Genomic DNA, 20,691 nt, shown 5'->3' on the forward strand with positions numbered 1-20,691 from the left:
GTTCCTGCTGATCCACATCCCCTCCAACACTTAGTGTTGTCAAGTATCTTAATTCTTCCCACTTCTAAGGGGGTAAAAATCTCCTTGTAGTCTCCTTTTACATTCACAGATTGATCATGATGCTAAGCGTGTGTTATCTCTTTTCTGATACCACTGATCATTTTTCTATTGGGTTATCTTTTTCTTACTGATTTATGGAAGTTTTGCTTATGTTTTCACTTGCTTCATACCCTGTAATCTTAAAGATAATCTTACTTTATCCTAGAAGTTTTTATTAAAGATTTATTTATTTTAGAGAGAAGGAGAATGAGTGCATGCATGTACGCAGGCGCCTAAGTGCGGGGAGTTGGGGAGGGAGAGAATCTCCCAGAGACTCTCTGCTGAACTCGTAGCCCGATACAGGGCTCAATCTCATGACCCTGAGAACACGACCTGAGCCTAAATCAAGAGTCAGATGCTTAACCGACTGAGCCAACCAGGTGCTCCTATTTTATTACAGAAGTTTTAAGTTTTGCATCTAAAGTTAATTTTATACATAGTGTAAGTCAGTGACCTGATTTCATTTTTTCCTCTGTGTTATTAACTAATCATCCCAGTACCATGCATTGAGAAACCCCTCCTTTTCCATTATACACAATGCCATCTTGGATAGGTATCAAACACAGGATATGTATCTGTGTGTCTCTAACTTCCTGCTCTTTTCTATTGGTCCATTTGTCTATAACTACACTCTCTTAGTTATCATATCTTTTTTGTTTTTTTCTTTTTCATTTATTCATTTGAAACAGATACAGACACAGAGAGAGAAAGACCACAAGCAGGGGGAGAGGCAGAAGGAGAGGGAGAAGCAGACTCCCTACTGAGCTGGGAGCCAGATGTGTGGCTCCATCACGGGACCTGGAGATTATGACCTGAGCTGAAGGTAGATGCTTAACCATATGAGCCACCCAGGTGGCCCATTAGTTATCACATCTTTACGTAAGTCATAATAAGGTGTTCCTCCACCTTATTTTTGTTCTTTCATAGGTTCTCACTATTGGATATGTAGAATAAGCTTATCAAGTGTAACAACAGACCTGTTGAGGTTCTGGTTGGAATTGTATTGAATCTAGGAATCAATCTGATGAGAACTGAAACAGGACACTGTCTCTTTCCATCCATGCACATTAGGCTATTTAATCTATTTTATTTAGGTTTTCTCTAATGTCCCTCAAAAAGCCATATAAAATTTCCTTCCATTCCTAAATTTATCCCTAAATTATATTCCTAAATTTATTGTTTCCTTGGTGGTGACTCTTACACAACAATGTGAATGTACTTAATGCCACTGAACTGTAAACTTATAAACATAACAAAAAAAATTAAGTATACTTAAAAAAGAAATATTAAAAAACTTAGAAGTAGTTAAAATGGTAAATTTTATATAAATTTAACCACACTACAAAAAAATTGCTTTCTAACTCTTTGTTGCAAATATACTATACAGTTGCTAATATAACTTGTTGCTAATATAATATACAGAAATAGCTACTGATTTTTAATATTGATCTCGTGGCCATCTATACTGATAAGATAATTATTTCTAAAATGTATCTGTTGATTGCTTTCAGTTTTCTATGCAGACAATGTATTTTCTGCAAATAAGCAAATTTTATTTCCTCTTTTTTGATCCTTATGCTTTTAATTTCTTTGGTCTTACTATGCTGGTTCTGGTAAAACATTAAATAGAATCAATATTAGTGGGCATCTTTTTATGGCTCTTAATGTTAATTCTTTCAACATTTACCAACTTATACTGATACCTCTTGTAGGATTTTGGCAGATAGCTTTTTTCAGCTTAAGAGGGCTCCCTTCTCTTCCTAGTATGCTGAGAGCTTTATCATGAATGAGTGTGGAATTTTATCAAATTCTTTTCTGCACCTACGAAGATGAATATGGTTCTTCTCCTTTCGTTTGCTGATGTGACAAATGTCAGTTATACATTTTCTAATGTTAAGCCCCTCCTGTGTTCCTTGGATAAACTTGTTTACAGTGTCCTATCTCTTTCATATGTTGCTAGATTTAGTTGGCTTATATATTGATATATATATTAATTAGAATTTTTGCATTTGTGTGCATAAATGTAGCTGGTCTGTAATTTCCCCAATACTATACTCAACTGGTTTTGTTATTAAGATAAAACTAGGCATTCAAAAAGAGATAAATACTGTTTCTCTTCCCATTCTCGAGAAGAGTTTAAGATTGGAATTATCTGCCCCTTGAAAGACAGTTAGAACTTCCTTATAAAATTATCTGGGCCTCAAATTCTGTGAGATTTTTAACTACTGTTTCAATTATCTTAATATTTACAGGACTGTTGAGGCTTTCATCTTCTTGAGTCAATTTTATGTAAGTTATACTTTTCTATTTGTCTGTTTTATAAGTTTTCAGTTTTATTGGAATAAAACAGTTAAGAATTCTTTTGTCACCTACACAATATTTGCATGTTCTACAGCTTTTCCAACCCTTGTACTATTTCTCCAGGTCTGCTCTCTTTTCTTGATCAGTCTCACCAGAGGTTTGTCCATCTTATTAGGGTTTTCAAAGAACTCCCGGCTTCGATATTCTCTAGTGTACTTTATTTCTGAATTCTCTGATTTTTTTTTGCCCTATCTTTATTATTTCTTTTTCTTTTTTTTTTTATTTATGTATTTTTTATTTATTTATTTATTTATTTATTTATTTGACAGAGAGAGAAATCACAAGTAGGCGGAGAGTCAGGCAGAGAGAGAGAGAGAGAGAGAGAAGCAGGCTCCCGCTGAGCAAAGAGCCCGATGCGGGGCTCGATCCCAGGACACTGAGATCATGACCTGAGCCGAAGGCAGCGGCTTAATCCACTGAGCCACCCAGGCGCCCCTCTTTTTCTTTATTTAGATTTATGATGTTTTGTTTTTATAATGTCTGAAATTAAATACTTAGAAATTAATCTTCAGCCTCTTTTACTTACAAATAAAGTTTTTAAGGCAGTCAATTTCCCTCCTCATACTGCCTTTCATAGCACTCCATACACTCAGATGCACAGTTTTCTCATTATCATTCAGTTCTAATACTTTTACATTTATTTCCATTATGATTTCTTCCTTGATGCTTTTTATGTTTTTATTTTTCAGGTTTTAATTTAAATTCCAGTTAGTTAATATATATTTTAATGATAGTTTCAGGTATAAAAATAGTGATTCAAACCTCCATTCAACACCCAGTGTTTGACTCTTTTTAATCCAGAAATTCATGAGGATTTGTTATACACTATAACTTGTTATTGCCATTCAATTTAACTGTAGTGTGACAGAGAATGTGCCTGTATGATACCAATTCCGTGATATTTGTCTTAAATGATGTAGGATGACTGGTTTTATGAATATATTATGAGTGCTTACAAAGGTGTTTTCTCTAATTATTGGATATACCGTTCCATGTATGATAAATTGATAAAGCTGATCAACTTGTTTAAATCCTCTTTATCTTCGCTGATTTAAAACAATCTCTTTAGTCTATCAGTACTTGACAGGAGTATGTAGAAATCTCCCACTAAGACATGTACTCATGTACTTGTATCTATCTTTGTTTTGGAACAAATATTATATTTGGAAGTTATTTTTATTAGGTGCCCTTAGAACTGCTTTATCTTTCTGCTGAACTAAACCTTTACCTTTCGTCTTATGTAATTACTGTCTGTACCTGTAAGAAAATTTTCTATCTCAAAGTCTATTTAAGCATATGTTAATATAGTTATACCATGTTTCTTCTGGTTGGTATTTACATGGCATTCTTTCTTTATCCTTTTTTTAATAAGCGAGCCATTTTTTTTCTTTTCTTTTCTTTTTTTTTTTTTTTTTTAAAGATTTTATCTATTTATTTGACAGACAGAGGGAGAGAGATCACAAGTAGGCAGGGCAGCAGGCAGAGAGAGAGGGGGAAGCAGGCTTCCCACTGAGCAGAGTGTCCCATTCAGGGCTTGATCCCAGGACCCTTAGATCCTGACCTGAGCTGAAGACAAAGGCTTAATCCAGTGAGCCACCCTGGTGCCCCTCTTTCTTGATCCTTTTATTTTTCAACCACTCCTTCTCTTTAGGTGTATCTCTCTTTGGTAAACAGCACACATCTGGATTTTCTAAAAAATTCAACCTGACACTCTTCTAACAAGTTCAACCCATTTATATTTATTTGATTCTTGACATTGGGACTTGGTTTGCTATTCAGTTTCATTTCTCCTTTTTTCTAAGTTTTCTCTAAGCTTCCTTCTCAATTCATTTTTCTTCTTCCAAAAGGTTTAGAATTTCCATATTTTTACTCTTTTGGTGGGAACCTTTGAAATTTTATACTGTGTATTTATCTTTAAAATGTGTGAAGCTAAATCATATCCTACTCTCACTCTCAAACTATTCAATAATCACAGAAAATTTAACCCAAATCACTTGGAAGATATCGTTGTCATTTATTATGTTGTTGTCTACTACTTTTTAAGCCATTCAGGATGTGTTCTCTGACTGCCATGGGAATAAGCGAAATAGACAATTACAAGAAGTAGAGAATGCCAATTATCTGAAAATTAAACAGTACACTTATAAACAATCCTTGGGTCAAAGGATAAATCACAACAGAAATTTAAAAATATTTTTGAACTAACTAGCTATTCCCTATCCCTCTCTGGGAAAAATGTGAAAAAGGAAGGTTTTTTAAAGAAAATTTTGATTAATACAAGGTATTGGAGACAATGATCTTACTTAATCTCTCTCAAATGGGAGAAAACAGTTCAAACCAGAACATTATTGATTATTAATACTCTTGATCTTAGATTAAGTCACAAGAATAATCACTCAGAATTAGTACACACATACATGCCCATATTCATAGTTATGACTTATTAGACATTCAATATCTGATTCAAGCTGCATAATATTCATTTCATTTGAAATCAGGTACTAAGAAATATAAATTGACTATTTACAAAACAGCTTAGCTGTAACTCATCTTAACATGGATATTACTAAACTGTTTAAAAACTTTATCAATGGTAAGGTATTTGCCAAATTAATCTACAGATTCAACACAATCCTATCGAAATCCCATCTACCTATTTCTGCAGAAATTGACAAGCTGATCCTAAAGTTCATATGAAAATGCAAGGGATCCAGAATATTCTAAACACTATGGAAAAAAGGAATGAAATTGGAAGAATCACTCTTGGTGACTTCAAAACTTACTATAATTCTACAACAATTAAGATAATGTGGTACTGGCATAAGGCTAGATTTTTGATAAGAATGCCAAAACAATTCAATAGGGAGATAATACTGTTTCAACAAATGGTTGAACTGAGACAATGGGACACTGGGACAACTGAATATACACATGAAAAAGAACGAAGTTAGACCCTTATGCCACATCTACACAGAAGTTAAATTCAAAATGGATAAAAGTCCTAAATGAAAGAACCCAAACTATAAAATTCTTAGAAAAAAACATGCATATGAATCTTTGTTACCATGGGTTAGACAATAATTTTTCAAATATGATACCAAAAACATAAGCATAAAGAAAAACAGATAAATTGGATGTCATCAAAATTAAAAGCTTTTGTGCTTCAAAAACATGAAATGATAAGCAACAGAAGGGGAGAAAATACTTCAAAATCATGTATCTGACAAGGGACTTGTATCCAGACTACATAAAGAACATAACTCAACAATAAAAAAAAACAAAACAAACAAAAAAAAAAAAAACCCACCAAGTATCTCAATTTAAAAACAGACAAAGGATTTGAATAAATATTTCCAAAGAAGGTATACTGATGGCCAAAAAGCACATGAAAAGTGTTCCACATCCTTAGTCATTAGGGAAATGGAAATGATAACCACAAAAATGAGACACTACTTCCAAGCCACTAGAATAGATAAAATCAGAAAAACAATCGTAAGGATTGGCTGGCAAGGATATGGAGGAACTGGAACCTTCATGCATTGCTGGAACCAAAATGATGTAGTCACTTTGAAAGAAAACAGTTTGGAAGTTACTAAAAAAAAAGCATGAAGCTACCATATGACCCAGTGATTCCACTCCTATGTATATACCCAAGAGAAATGAGAGCATAGGTCCACACAAAAACTCATACACAAACATTAATAGCAGCAGTATTCATAATAGCACTTAAGTGAAAACAACCCATATATCCCTCAAGTGATAAATGGATAAACAAAAGTATGGTATATCCATCCAATGGAAAACTATTCAGCCATACAAAGGAATGAAGCACTGATACATGCTACAACACGAATGAACCTTGAAGACGTTGTGCTAAGTGAAATAAGTCATTCACAATACACCATAATTGTACAATTCCACTTACATAGAATGTCCAGAGTAGGCAAATCTACAGAGATAGAAAGTAGTTTAGTGGTTGCCAGGGCTGGGGGAAGGAGAAAACAGATACTGACTACAAAAAGGTATGGGGTTTCTTCAGGGATACAGAAAATGTTCTAAAATAAGAGAGAGTGGTGTTGGTTGCACAACTATGTGAATATACTAAAAACCATTGAATTGCACATTTTAAAGTGGTGAATTTCACAGTATTTGGATTGTATCTCAATAAAACTATTATCAAAAATGGAGGGAAAAACTTCACTGATAATATGGGTCTACCTACTTCAATTAAAGTTAGATACCTTAAGAGTTCCTTAGTTATTTATTCAGGTCATACTTGACTTTAAATACACTGAAAAATAACAATTTACTCAGAAAGAATGTATATAGACACTTGCAGGTCTGTGATGGAAACATCTCCTGACTAGACTGTAAGCTCCTTGTCATTCATCTCTTTATCCAGCATCTCAAAGAAATCCTGATTCATTTTATATTAATGGATGAATCCTACTGGACCAAATGCAAGACTCTTCCTTAGAACAATGCATGTGTCCCTTTATCTTTCAAAAGAAAAGGCAAACGGAAGAGATGGCATTCTTTTCTTTTTTTTTTTTTTTTAATCGGGGCTGGGGAGGAGCTGACATCACAGGCTGCCTTTCATTTTCTCACACTCACCTGCCTTTGCTGAAGAGGGACGAGACAGTTTCTGGCTATAGATGTGTGCAGCACTTTGGAAAGAGGAAAAGGGGCCAATGGTGTAACTGCCTGATCGACAGCGTGGCAGGCCAGCAGGGCTTGGTGCGTTCTGTGTCCCAGGATGTATGGAGGGAGAGGCACTGTCAGGGACTGAGCTCAGTAAAATTGTTGACTGGTGAGACATGCTGGGGATAGCTGGAGGAATCTGAGATAAAGAAGAATGGTGGCCAGGCCCTGCTGACAGGTCAGAGGTTGTAATAATAGATGACAAGTGGGTATTGGGAATTTTCTGCAGAAGAGTAGCAGCAGGACCAGAGAAAGAAGCAGAGGAAGAATTTGTATAGACTAATTTAGCCTCTTTTTCTGCTGAAGTAGTAAATCCTATTAAAACAAAAACAAACAAATAAAACAAAACAAAACAGATCATTTTAGGAAAAACTGACATATAATCTCTATAAAACATGAAGTAAACATTCTTAAACATCAAAATAATCATAGCATGAAACAGAAATCATCAAAGATAGAGACTTTAATGACTGGGCAACGTAAACTTAATGAATTATGCCCACCAAGACAACCTGGCAACAGAAACAGTTTACTTTTAGTCCTAGAATTTCTAAGAGCTGGCGTTGAGGCTACCTCCATCAACCAGAGCAGGCATTTTACAAATGTAAGCACATTAAGACAAAAGTTTCTGGTGGTGACAGCTAATTCCTCTCCCTCTGCTTTTCACCCTTCTAGGAAAAAAAAAAAAAAAAAAAAGAGCTCAGAATTTCTAAATATTAAGAAAATGAAAAATTCCTCAGAAGGAAAACAGGTTATCAGTAAACAGAAGGAAATTCTAAGTCAAGAGAAAAGAACAAAGAAAAGGAGCTTCGTTGGGGTAATGCCTTGAGCTTTAGAATCATTTACTATCTGATGACTTTTTTCCTCCCCTTTTAGTGATTTATAAGACAGCGGCAAATCTAGGAAGGTTTGAAGTCACTCACGAGATAATTTGTCGGAGTGAATTTCTGTTGCCTGCTGCTGTTTGGGCTGCTTTATTTTCACTTCCTCCGTCGTCTCAGGGTGATCTGAAAGAAGATAAATACTGAGCTTAGGTTCTCCTACCAATCAAACGCTCCACATATAATTTTATTCCCAAAATATAACACAACTCCTAATTGATCGCAGGAACACTGCCTACCTCACCACACTTTCCCAAGGCTGGCCACATCCACAGCCCTGCTGAGTGGGCAACCAGTCAGAAGATTCCCAACTATCCCCAACCCCAATTCCAGCTAACTGAACCAGGGAAAAGTTCTTAAACCCAGGGCAGACATCCATGGATGGCAACAAGCTAGGACATGCCTGGAAAAGAAAAAAAATAATAGTAAGAGTAAGGATAGTCAGATGCTTCTACCAGGAATTCAAACTAGGGAAACTAAGAAACCAAGGTTGTCGGTGGTACCCACTGGAACAAAGAAATCATATGGAGCAAAGAAGTCGTGTGGAGTAGTGCAATAGCCAAGCTAGAACAGCCCCAATATTTGTTGGCACGATACCTGAATACTACCATAACTTTGTGTCTTTTTATTTATTTACCTACTTATTTGAGAGAGAGTGGTGGGGGGATAAGGGCGGGGGAGAGGAAGAGAGAATCTGAAGCAGGCTGCACACCCAGTACAGAGCATGGCACGGGTCCCCATCTCACCACCCAGAGATCACAACGGAGCCAAAATCAAGTGAGCCAAAACTCACTCCACTTTTTTTTTTTTTTTTTAAAGTCGCCCTGATTGAGCGACCCAGGCGCCCACAATAGCTCTGGATCTTCAAGTGAACGTCTAAGTTTTACCAGAGCAAGCTGAGTGAGTTTACTTAAGATAGGGTGATCAGTATATTCAAGACAAAATCGCTCTAATAAAATAAATTCCACTCTAATAAACTAGTGGGTTTTTTTTTGTTTGTTTGTTTGTTTTCCCTACCACAGAATTGTGAAACAGGACAGCCAGGGCTAATCACATCCTTGCAGAAATATTCCAAAATCTTGTGTCAGGGCGAGTTCATATAAAAACTCAAGAAAGGCCAATTTACACACCATCTTTCAGAATGAAAGAATAAGGACGTAGGGATTATTTTCTGTGTCACCACCAGCCGTGGTAATACTGTCACACGTGTCTGCTCATGTTTGAAATCAGTCCAGATGCTACCAGATGTCACAGTGTGGTTTCCTAGATTGAGGCCTTCCTACTGCCTTTCTAGTTATTCTTGATAGGTCTAGATAGGTCTAGATCATCTTATGTAGAAGTCATCCTTAATACATGAACTCCAGAATTTCCAGGGACCCATATGTACAAACAGATGCTGTCAGGGCTTCCCCACAGGGCTTCCCCAGGGAAAAAATCACTATCTGTAGTGTAGTATGTAGGCCCTCACCTCCTTAGGTTAACGAGCTTTTCTCTACCCCAACCTCACTGTAAGAACTCCTCAGCCTCTTTTCCTCAACACTGTTAGAGGAGCTTTTCAGAGCTGCCACCAACCTTCTTCCTACATTTACGCACCCAATTCTATCTTCTAGACAATAAACATTATGAGTCAAGGTACCACGACAGCCCTGGTCACTTTATACCCAGCATCCATAACAATGTCTGACACACAACAGGTGCTCGGAAGAAATGCGTAGAAGGAATAAAAAAACAGATGAATCAACTAACTTCAGAATTTAGATAAGCTAGGACAGTTCAAAGAAGAGGGCTGGGCTGGGACTTCTAGAAATATTCAATTATACAGTGAGCTCAATATAAATAGGCCTTTAACCTATTTGTTTGGGAAAACTCACTCCACTTTTTTTTTTTTTTTTAAGATTTTATTGATTTATTTGACAGAGAGACAGAGATCACAAGTAGGCAGAAAGGCAGGCAGAGAAGAGGGAGGAAGCAGGCTCCCTGCTGAGCAGAGAGACCGATGCGGGGCTCCATCCCAGGACCCTGGGATCATGACCTGAGCCGAAGGCAGAGGCTTTAAGCCACTGAGCCACCCAGGAACCCCTCACTCCATGTTTTAATAATAATAAATAATATTAATAAATAATAATGACCAATTATCCTCACTATTCCCACATGGGACTATGGTAGTCTTAACAGCAGGGAACGAGTCTCTGTCTTTGAATTTAGTGCTTAGTATACCGATAGAATTGGTGTAGATTTCCTCTATGTCTTATGCTTCCCATCTAGATTTTAAATGAATCTTACTTTAAGGCACAGAGCTTTGTTTATAACAGAACATCACTGCTATTTTTTTTTAATCAGATGACACGAGCTAGAGAGTTCGGTCCACATTAATCCCAAATCCCCAGTCACCGAGTTCCCCCAAAGGGAACTCTTCTCACGGTCCTCAGCAGGGATTAAGAAGTGTGCACAGCAGATCCCCGAAATTGGCGGGCCTGACTTCCTGGCAAATTGCTGCATTTTCCCACTTTTCTGTTCAGGACCACTAAATGCTGAGATGTGGATGCATACCGAAATAAAAGCAATTCATTGTGTTCTAAAGGGTTGATTTTTTTTTTTTTAATTTAGCGTTTATATAAAACCACCTTTTGAAGTAGCAACTATCAAGTCGGAAAAGCAATCGATATTTCCATTAATCTTTTTCTGGGGGATACCTTAGTTCTAAGGATTTAACAACCTGTAAGTAAAGCTGAACATAACAGTATTCCATAAGCAGACTTTTTATTGTCAGACCATTGCCTGATTTTAATATAATTTTTTAAAAAGTGTGCGTTAATATTTAAAAAAAAAAAAAAAGAAAAAGAAAAAGAAATTAATGCGTGGGAACATCCTGGGCTCTCACAGTGACTGAAGAAAGCTAAAGGCATTTCGGATGTGAGATTCAGGATATCAGACATCCCACCAGGTATGGAATAGTCCCATGCAACAAATAATTCCTCTGCCCCAAATGCCAATGCAGCTAAGCCAGAGGAAGCAAAAAACTTAAATAAAAGAATGGGAAATAACCATTAGGAAAGGCAGAAGAGCACAGATGAAGAGCATAAGCCTTGAGTGGGGCCAAAGGAGGTTCAAATTCCCACCCCACTGCACCGTGAAGGGAACTCCTGGGCAAGTTACTCAGTCACTTTCAGCTTTTGTTTTCTCATCTGAAAAGAAACTGAGTAATTCCACCCACTCCATATGGTTTTTAAAAGTAAAAAAATTAGATCACATCCAGCAGGTTATAGTAATATGAGCGCTCAAATGTTAGCTATTATTAACTTGTCTCGAAAGTTCTCTGCTGTTAATTTCATGAACAAATTTTTTAAAAGGACCATGTTCCTCTTGTTTTGAGGACAAAAATGGAATGCCCCCTCAGCCCCAACCCCTGCGCTGCAGAAGTTCACCATCTTGGAGCCTGTTAGTGCTCATGTGGCACAGGATTCTCGGCTCTCTTTGGCACGTCTCATTTTTTCACTTGTTCTTATTTTTCATTAATAAACTGTCATACTTACCACCCTTTGCCCCACTATCAGAATAACTGTTGCTGTTTTTAGAACTTTTTGAGTGGGTCCCCAGGAAGACGCTTGCAGACTTGTTTTTTTGGGTATAAAAAGTCAACACCTCCTCCAGCTCAGCCTCACTGAAACAAGGAGAGAGAGTATGGTCAGAACAGGAAGCTGTTCTGGAAAAATCTTTCCACTAGATTTTATTCTGGAAATGGAGTCAGCTGGAGAAGGGGAAAATGAAGAGTACAAGCTGAAAACTCCCTACTAGTAGATGGTTACACAGGAATACAAACAAAGCAGTCTGAAAAATTTCAACACGATAAGGCTTTCTTCAACCCAAAGCAAATTTTCGAGATGCGCTGTCCGATATGGTAGCCAGGAGGCATATATGATGATTTCAGTTTAAGTGAATTAAAATTAAGCACATTTAAAAAGATTCTTCTCAGTTAGACTAACCACATTTCATGTACTCAGTAGCCACAACACACAGAAAGTTCTATTGGGCAGCCAAGTTCTGTATCAGAGGTCAATAAACTACAGACTTTACGGGCTCAAAACTGGCGAGCTGATGAGCAACATGTTCTTGTATGGCTTCCTGCTACAAACAGTGTTTATCTTTTTAGAGAAGAACATGCTAAGAAGATCATAGGTATCCTACAAAGTGTGAAATATTTATGACCTGGCCCTTCACGGTTTGCCCTCCACTTCCAGATAACTGAAGTGTATTCACTAAAGGAGCCGCTCGTCATTTTAATTCCCTCTGTCCGAAATAAGGAGACCTACCAGGAAAGCCACAGAACAGTTCCCTAAACATTGCTACAATGAAGGAGATGGAACTAGATGGTTCTAGGTCACTTCAGATATTGAAATTGTACGCACTTTATGAACATCCACAAAATGGAAAGTACAAGGAGTTTGATGAGGGCCCATAGAACTCTTTCGGTAAACATAATATGCATGGGTTTTTGTTTTTTTATTTTTTAATTTTAAAGATTTTTATTTATTTGACACACAGAGAGAGAGAGAGAGATCACAAGTAGGCAGAGCAGCAAGCAGAGAGAAAGGGGGAAGCAGGCCCCTTGATAAGCAGAGAACCCGATGTGGGGCTCGATCCCACGACCCTGGGATCATGACCTGAGCTGAAGGCAGAGGCTTTAGCCCACTGCGCCACCCAGGTGCTCCCATATGCATGGGCTTTTTTTTTAAACACCTGTGGGAGGTTCTCAATGGCCTTCTGCATCTTTTTCCTGGAGCCAAGTTATATCCCAGATTCATGGCCTTTGAATAGGTAAAAATAGTCCTGCATTATCACAAAGGACCTATATCCCATCTTGAGAAGATGTTGTAATGACAACCTAGGAAACTGCTTCTACGAATCTCAGAGTAAACCCCACCATCTCTAGAGTAGCAAAGTGCCATATAGTAAAAACCTCAAGGAACTACTAAAAGTCCATATGCAGCTGAGGTCACAAATGTGTGAATGATCTGTCATTCACAGAAAGGGAAAAGAAAAGGTTCAGGCTGGTCAAAATACAAACTGCTTGCTGCCTCCTCTCTTTTACCTTTGCTCACTTCATAATCTGTGTTTCCTTGTCTGACTCCTGCAAGTATCTGGATTTTCCAGTCTCGATGGAAGTATCCGTATACCCCCTCAAACATAGTACGCCAATGCTAGAAGAAGTTTCCGACAATCAACACTTAATGTACAACAGTAATAAACAGGTTCCAGCATATTCGATCACTAACTCTGTATCACTTGTTTTAGTACACATCAGTCACTTTCAGCCTCCAGTTAGGCCTGGTAAGGGAATATACACCACTTTTCAAAAAAAGTTCGCGTTCCTTTTATTTGTTTATATTGTAAGGATCTTGAAGATCCCTAGGAGGAAGTGAATATTAATCTTTTAAAATAGAGTCATTTTCTGAACATACTCTGTCTTTCTTATTTGTATAATGTTGATATGAGAAACCATTTCTTGCTTTGTTCCTATACCTGAATTATCAATCATATAATTCAAGACCCGAGAATGTCATCAAAATAACAATACACTATTATAAACTCCTACAAAATTATGTATTTGTTTGCTGTGTGTTTTTAAGCACACGATAGTGAGGCTGTAAGTGTAGACTTAAGTCTACACAAGGTCTTAAACACAGACCATGCTACCTTGGTCACTGATAACCCACCACCTGATTTAACTTCATAAACCAACAGAGAATCAATTTTTTTCTGCTTTTCTTGCCACAGTGACTTCGATGGCTGAAGATTAATTAATGGGATTGTATAGATGTTTTACCCTTTATTTGAGTAGTTTTGTATGACTTTCTGTTTTAGAAAAAGGCCCTCCAGTATGGGTCTTACAAAGTTTTAAATGAAATGCCTTTGTTACCTCTTCCTTTGGAAACATATTGTAAAAGGACAAAATGGCCTGTCTGATTTACATCAAGATAGAGCTGACTGCTGAGATTTTCTTTTTTCTTTTTTCTTTTTTTTTTTTTTGAGATTTTCAATCCTTAAAGGCTAACTCTACCCATGAAGGACTTGTTCTATTTTATATAAATTAGGCGTAACCCTCACAGTGCTGAGAAACTGCCAATTCCTCAACCCACTCAATGTAGGCAAAATTTGGTCATCGCCACTGCATCAGTAGGTCAGGGATAAATTCAGATCCAGTAAACACTGGGAGCCTCTAACTTCAACTTTCCAAAGGGCTTTCTCAGTACTCCAAAGTGGTGTGTACTTTGAAGGCTGACTAGAAATACAGCCCAAATACCCAGCAGCAGTGTTTTGATAACTGAAACCATGACAACAACAACATAATTGACTGAGATACAGAGAGGCAAAGCCTATGGAACTCTTTTTCTCATTCTGAGAGCGATTTTACTCACATCCGTATGTTAGAAACAAGGAAGTATTAAGAATTGAACGAGGCAGTATGGCAGATAAAGGAGGATTGTTTTTATTAATCAAGAGTATCTTTTACCTTGCTTGTCTGATGAACTCCTGGAAGTTTTCTGTATTCACCCCATCTTCCTCTTCTTCTTCAAGTTTCTTCTTCGATTTCTTTTCAGCCATCTGTTCTGTTTCCTACCCAGTCCCCAACCCGCACAAGAAAACAATTAAGATAAAACTGACTCCTGATAAATGCATACTTCATCAGCTGGTTTCATGACCATTGGGTTCATCTGTCTCTAGAGTAAAGACACTTACTTCCCCATGTACTTTTGCCACCTATAAATTTGATATCTTATTCTCTGCCATTATTTCATAAAACATTTTGGAATTTCCAAATAAAATTTGCAGAATAAATATAAATTTGTATCGTGTTTTTGCCTTCTGCCCACATAACCCATTCAAAAAGAACTTTATAGTAGCTTAGTAACATCTGTGCTCACACTTGCAGCTTTACCAATATAACAACAAATATACTGGATTTTGTTACAATTAGGGAGAGGAAAGAGAGGTTTTGGAAGTTACTCCTATACCAGCATCCAAACTGAGTAAATTCTTCACTTATAGATGACATCTCAAAATTCTCAACAGATCTGGAGTAAATAGCAGCTATCGGTTTGGTATACTGATATTCTACTAATCATCTGTACATTCTTACAAACGCCATTTAAATTTCCAGGCCTCAGTTCTCCCTTCTGCTAAATGACATACTTTTTTCTCCCAAATACTGATACTTCCAAAGCATTCTAAGACCCTCTGGACATCAGATACTTTGCAAAATATTCTAACCAAGTAGTATATTTCCTAGTCTTGGTTGTAAAATGATGTCACCGTCTAAGATGTTCTCTGATACAAAGTGTAACTCTCTCAGGAAAGAAGATTATGTCATTCTATTAAATCCACAGTTAATTTGCTCACAAATAGTAAATTCACACCACTGTCTACAGGCATAATAATGATAATGCAAATTCACATAGTCCATAGTTCATCTCAGCCTCAACAGCATTCAAAGGGAATATGCTTTTTGATAAGCATTAATTATGGCCACTGGGCTTTTAGAAGTAGTAAGTGGCTATACAGACCAGCTAGGTTAAGAGGTGAGGTCCAGCTGCCTGTAACAGTTACACACAAGGGCTGACAACACTAGAAGAAAGAAGGACCTCTCCACCCAGCAGGACACAGGCTTCTAGCCCACTAACAGGGTATAGCAATCTAAAACATACGAGTAAAAGAAAAGTACCTTGTTGTACACAATAATAAAATCACCCAGTTGGTGTGCCAAGATTCTTCTGCGTTCCAGAAGTGCCAAACGTCGACTGGGTAGTACCATCCTCAGTGAGTGCTGGAGGTTACTGGATGCTCGTTTAAGGAAGCGAACCACTAGCTCCTATTAAGAGTTGTCAGGGAAAAGAAAACAGGGATTGTACTAAGCACCAGAAGACAAGCTAGGAAGGGTTTACTCAATAGAGATAAGAGAACAGGTACACTGAACATTCCAACAAATAAGACCCAGAGGAAAGACATTAGGTATAAGAAGGAGACAGAGAGACAAAAGAAACTTACTCTTCCCTCAATAAGCTGACAATCAGAAAATCAAAAGAATTATGTACACAAATAATTATATATTAGAGAAGTAACTGTAAAGGTACCACAACTCAAATGCCAATAGTGCTATAATAATTCAATATGCAGATACCACTGCTAGGTTGATCAGAGAGAGCTACTTAGGGGAAGCAGCTTTCAAGGATAGACAGTGGAAATTAAAACCATAGGAGCAGATGAAATCATCAAAGGTGAGAAGGAAGAGAAAGAAACAGAAATATTCATACTTAGAGATAGGAAAGAGGAGGAAGAATCAGAAAAACAAGAACAAAAAACCCATGGCAGAAACACCAGAAATGTACCAAAGCAAAGCAAAGCAAAGCAAACCAAAACAAAAAAGCCTTAGGAGAAAAGAGTGTCATGGAAGCCAAGGGACTTAACAGCCCCATGTCAAAAGCTCCCAAGAGACCAGAGCTGGGAAGACCCAGGACCAAGACAAGGCTGTGGATCTGGCCACTGTGAGATAACTTCAAGAGAACACTTTCAGTAGAGGAAAAGGAATAAGAAGATGAGGCCAAGGAGAGCACAGGTAATAAAGAAAAGAAACTGCTCATTTAGAAAGTTGAGTGATAAAGAAAAAGAAAGAACCAATACTGTATATATGTGAGAGGTGGTGGCTTCTTTTTCCCTTCCCCATGGGAAAGGGGGTTAGGAGGGGCATAGAGAAAAGTCATTAAGGGGTCCAAAGAGTACATCTCACTTGACATGGGGCCAAGGATTTTGAAATCTCAACAGATACCAATCAGATCATTCACAGCACGAGAAATACTTCCAAGAGAGATTTTGTGAGACCAAGGGCCTTAAAGAGAATTGTTCCTTCCCTCCTCACACCCCCACAACATGTTAAAATTGCCTTAAGATGATAGGTTTGAGGAACCTTCTATGGACGTGCCTCCTGTGAGTTCTGTGATAAAGAATGTCAAACCCTAACCTGGGGCAGAGAAGACAATTCTAAGCCTTCCCTTCCCGGTCAAGAGGGCCCCCGCTGCAGTTACCAGGGAAGGGAGGGCTAAAGGTGTGCTCTCCAGCTAGATTTTCAAACAGGAATGCACAGAACTGGTATTAAGTTTTGCAGTGATGATCCTAAGTATTCTCGTAACCCCCCCGCTGCCCCCAACCCTGTGTGGGGTTCCAAGCCAGCGCTTGCAGGAGTTACTCTATTCTGAGCTTTTTTTTTTTTTTAAATTCCTGAATGTGATTTTGGTTCATTGTTCTTTGGTGCCAATTTACTCCAGCATGAAGGAACAGCCTCATAACCACAGGTTGGATTTCACGGTTCTACTCTGCTGTCTTTACTATCGGGTGGTTTAAGCTATTACACTAAAACATTATTTTTCACCGTGGAGTAGACAAACTGACTCTCAAAAAGGCAGTTTCAATTTTCCACTTGGAAAGAGCAGAGCTAACATTTTCCACTGATGGTTGAAGGATTATTCACAACACACAAGGTTTTATCTCTGGGTTGTACTGGCTACTTTAAATTCACAGGTTGTTTTCTGGGATTTCCATTGTGTTTTTATAATAAGCCTGGCACATAGTATGCTTCTTGTATGTGGAGAACTGAAAATTATGGGAGGGTCACCAATGAGTTGGACAAAGGATACAGCTTTCTCAGACTTTAAAGGTCTCTCTCTTGTGGGTGACAGATCCCTGTGGTCAAAGGCTACGGAAGGGCTGTGGATTCTTCTATAAGTGTTGACCTTACAAAGAGCATGAAGTTCCCTGTCCTTCCAATTCAAAAAGAAACACCTTGCTAGAATACTAAATCCTAGGCATGTTCAAATGACTGATAGCAAAAATTACTACACGGTTTGTTTCCACAACTTTATAAAACTTCAACTACTAGAGAATTAATGTTAAAATGGAGGATGGTACATTCTCAGAGAACCTACGACAAAGTGTTGACTTTCACGGGGCTAACCGGACCCCCTCAGAACAGAAAACAAAATGCCTTGTGATGCAAGGAAACAAGGGAAGAGAAAACACTGTACAATCTTAACCTGTGAGTGCAAGTTTCAGTCTCACCCCACACAAGCTATGGGACAAGAGGCATATTACATCCCTGCTCTCGGTCTTTGTTACCTCAGCTACAAAATGGGATGACGATGCCTACGTCAAAGAGTTAATGCAATGGGAAAATCGCAGAGTTAAAGGGTTCTAAATTGCTGTTCTTTTTGAGGGCTTTGGACAGGGCCTGACATCTAATGAGCAACCAATTTCCATTTTTAGGATAAAATAAACCGATGCCCTCAACATGGTATGATGGATGTTGGCCCCAGATCAAAGATTTACATCACATTAAAGTAAGGGAAATCTGTAATGTATAGTGTGGAACAACTCTTTCACTGAAGAATATATTGCTTTTTACCCTAATTGGGGTGGGGGTTAGGAAGAGGAAGAAGAAAAAGAAGAAAAGAAAGAGGGCAAGTAAAAAGGTTCCAGCAATGGTGAGGATGTGGAGAAAGGGAAACCCTCCTATACTGTTGGTGGGAATGTAAGCTGGTGCAGCCACTCTGGAAAACAGCTTGGAGGTTCCTCAAAATGCTGAAAATAGAACTACCCTATAACCCAGCAATAGCACTACTGAGTATTTACCCTTAAGATACAAACGTAGTGATCCGAAGGGGCATGTGCACCTGAATGTTTATAGCAGCAATGTCCACAATAGCCAAACTATGGAAAGAACCTAGATGTCCATCCACAGATGACTGTATAAAGAAGATGTGGTATGTATATATATATATATACATACATATATTCCTATATATATAGGAATACTATGCAGCCATCAAAAGAAATGAAATCTTGCCATTTGTGATGACGTGGATGGAACTAGAGGGTATCATGCTTAGCGAAATAAATCAATCAGAGAAAGACAACTCTCATATGATCTCCCTGATATGAGGAAGTGGATATGCAAAATGGGGGGTTTGGGGGGTAGGAGAAGAATAAATGAAACAAGATGGGATTGGGAGGGAGACAAACCATAAGTGACTCTTAATCTCACAAAACAAACTGAGGGTTGCTGGGGGGAGGGGGTTTGGGAGAAGAGGGGTGGGGTTATGGACATTGAGGAGGGTATGTGCTATGGTGAGTGCTGTGAAGTGTGTAAACCTGGCGATGCACAGACCTGTACCCCTGGGGATAAAAATATATTATATGTTTATTAAAATAAATAAATAAATAAATAGATAATAAAAAGAAAGAACCCAACAAAGAACACCAAAAAAAAAAAAAAAAAAAAAAAAAGGTTCCAGCAAGAAGAGTCTCACCATCTGTTCATCCTCTTTGGCGGCCCAACTGGCACTGAACGTTTGACCTCCACTGTCTTTCATCAGGCGAATTTGAACATGCTGGAGATAGGCAGAGAATGCTATCCGGGCCTGCACTTTGCTATAGAAATCCAAAACAACATAGTGTTTGTTATGAAACAGAATGGTAAGCCTACCAAATATGTACTAGCTTCACTCGAAGTGGACTGTGACAATCGTCCTGTTAGGATGGCTGAGACAAATGAAGCCCATCATGCAATCATATGACTATAAAGATTCCTTCTAGAGTATATGAGATTTTTTTTTTCTATTAAAGAATCCTATTTAGTTTCTCTATTATTAATGTGGGAGGGAAAAAAAATCAAAGAAGAATAGGAAATCAGGTTTCCTACTCTTTTACCTTATCTCTGAACTTTTTAACAACTTCCTTGGGGGAAATGGACAGGAAAAGTACTGAATCTTCACAAGAACATAGAGGCCCTTATCTATTCATCAGTTGGGGCAAAAGTATGCTTTTGTTATGGCAACTAATATTTCTCGTGTGCAAAGGCCTCCAATGCAGGAAATAGATAAATCCTACAAAGGAACTTTTGAGACCAAATTTTTAAGGTCACGCTTTTCTCAACTACAAGACAGGAATGGCTGGAGCCCAGAACAAATGAGTGAGGTCCAACAGAGCTTGGCAGAGATGAACTGACAGGCTAGGACAGGCCCAGATGTTCAGTGGGAAAAAGAAATCTTTACATATGGTAATGAGCACCTCAGCGACATCGCTGAAAAATCCAGCAAATTTCTGCTTGTTGGTCTAGGTTGGAAATAAGGAAATCTGTTCAAGCTATGGCTTAGAAGGCAGAAATACCAGAGACGCACTGATGATTTTCACTTCAGCTGCTAATTGTAGCAGATCTGTTTTCCTTCAGGACAGATTTTGGTTACTTCAGCTGATCGGCCTTCTGACGCTACAGCCAAAATTACATCAGCGAAGATTAGGGCCCAACACAAACTCTGTTTACAGTCCTCACACATGCAATCACTGAATGCTTTCTACTCACTGCTCCTCCACAGTTAGGATGAAGGACTTACCCTAAGAAGATCTAGGTCTAACTGCTATGTTCGTGGCAGAGGGACTGAAAGGGAGGGGAATCAGGATGAGAAGTAGATTTGCTCTTGAGAGTTTGATACAGAAGATCTTCAGAGCATAAAATATAAGGCAGGCTACATCTTTTTTACTAATGGGGAGAGTTTATGGAAGTACAATATGATTTTGAAGAAACAAATTTAAATTTTCAAATGTT

At 38.0% G+C, this 20,691-nt stretch overlaps 1 protein-coding gene across 21 annotated transcripts in view; it reads right to left on the reverse strand.

Annotated features, from left to right (window-relative positions):
* The window catches only part of TTLL5 (tubulin tyrosine ligase like 5), a 282,938-nt gene that overhangs the window by 160,601 nt on the left and 101,646 nt on the right, over nucleotides 1-20,691 (reverse strand). For 14 of the 21 annotated variants that reach the window (XR_009355825.1, XR_009355827.1, XR_009355826.1 and 11 more), the window contains exons 23-29: nucleotides 19,397-19,517; nucleotides 15,763-15,909; nucleotides 14,554-14,657; nucleotides 11,576-11,703; nucleotides 8,085-8,168; nucleotides 7,075-7,476; nucleotides 6,386-6,409 (exon numbers count right to left, since the gene is read on the reverse strand). Coding sequence is in view for 18 of the 21 variants with exons in the window: in XM_059182762.1 (XP_059038745.1) it covers nucleotides 6,386-6,409; nucleotides 7,075-7,476; nucleotides 8,085-8,168; nucleotides 11,576-11,703; nucleotides 14,554-14,657; nucleotides 15,763-15,909; nucleotides 19,397-19,517 (1,010 nt within the window). In the remaining 3 variants the exon portion in view is untranslated. The remainder of the gene's footprint in view (nucleotides 1-6,385; nucleotides 6,410-7,074; nucleotides 7,477-8,084; nucleotides 8,169-11,575; nucleotides 11,704-14,553; nucleotides 14,658-15,762; nucleotides 15,910-19,396; nucleotides 19,518-20,691) is intronic. The other 7 variants (XM_059182754.1, XM_059182751.1, XM_059182748.1 and 4 more) reach the window with 2 other exon arrangements.

This window comes from Mustela lutreola, chromosome 7 (genome assembly GCF_030435805.1).
Source record: "Mustela lutreola isolate mMusLut2 chromosome 7, mMusLut2.pri, whole genome shotgun sequence".
Classification (NCBI taxonomy): Eukaryota; Metazoa; Chordata; class Mammalia; order Carnivora; family Mustelidae; genus Mustela; species Mustela lutreola.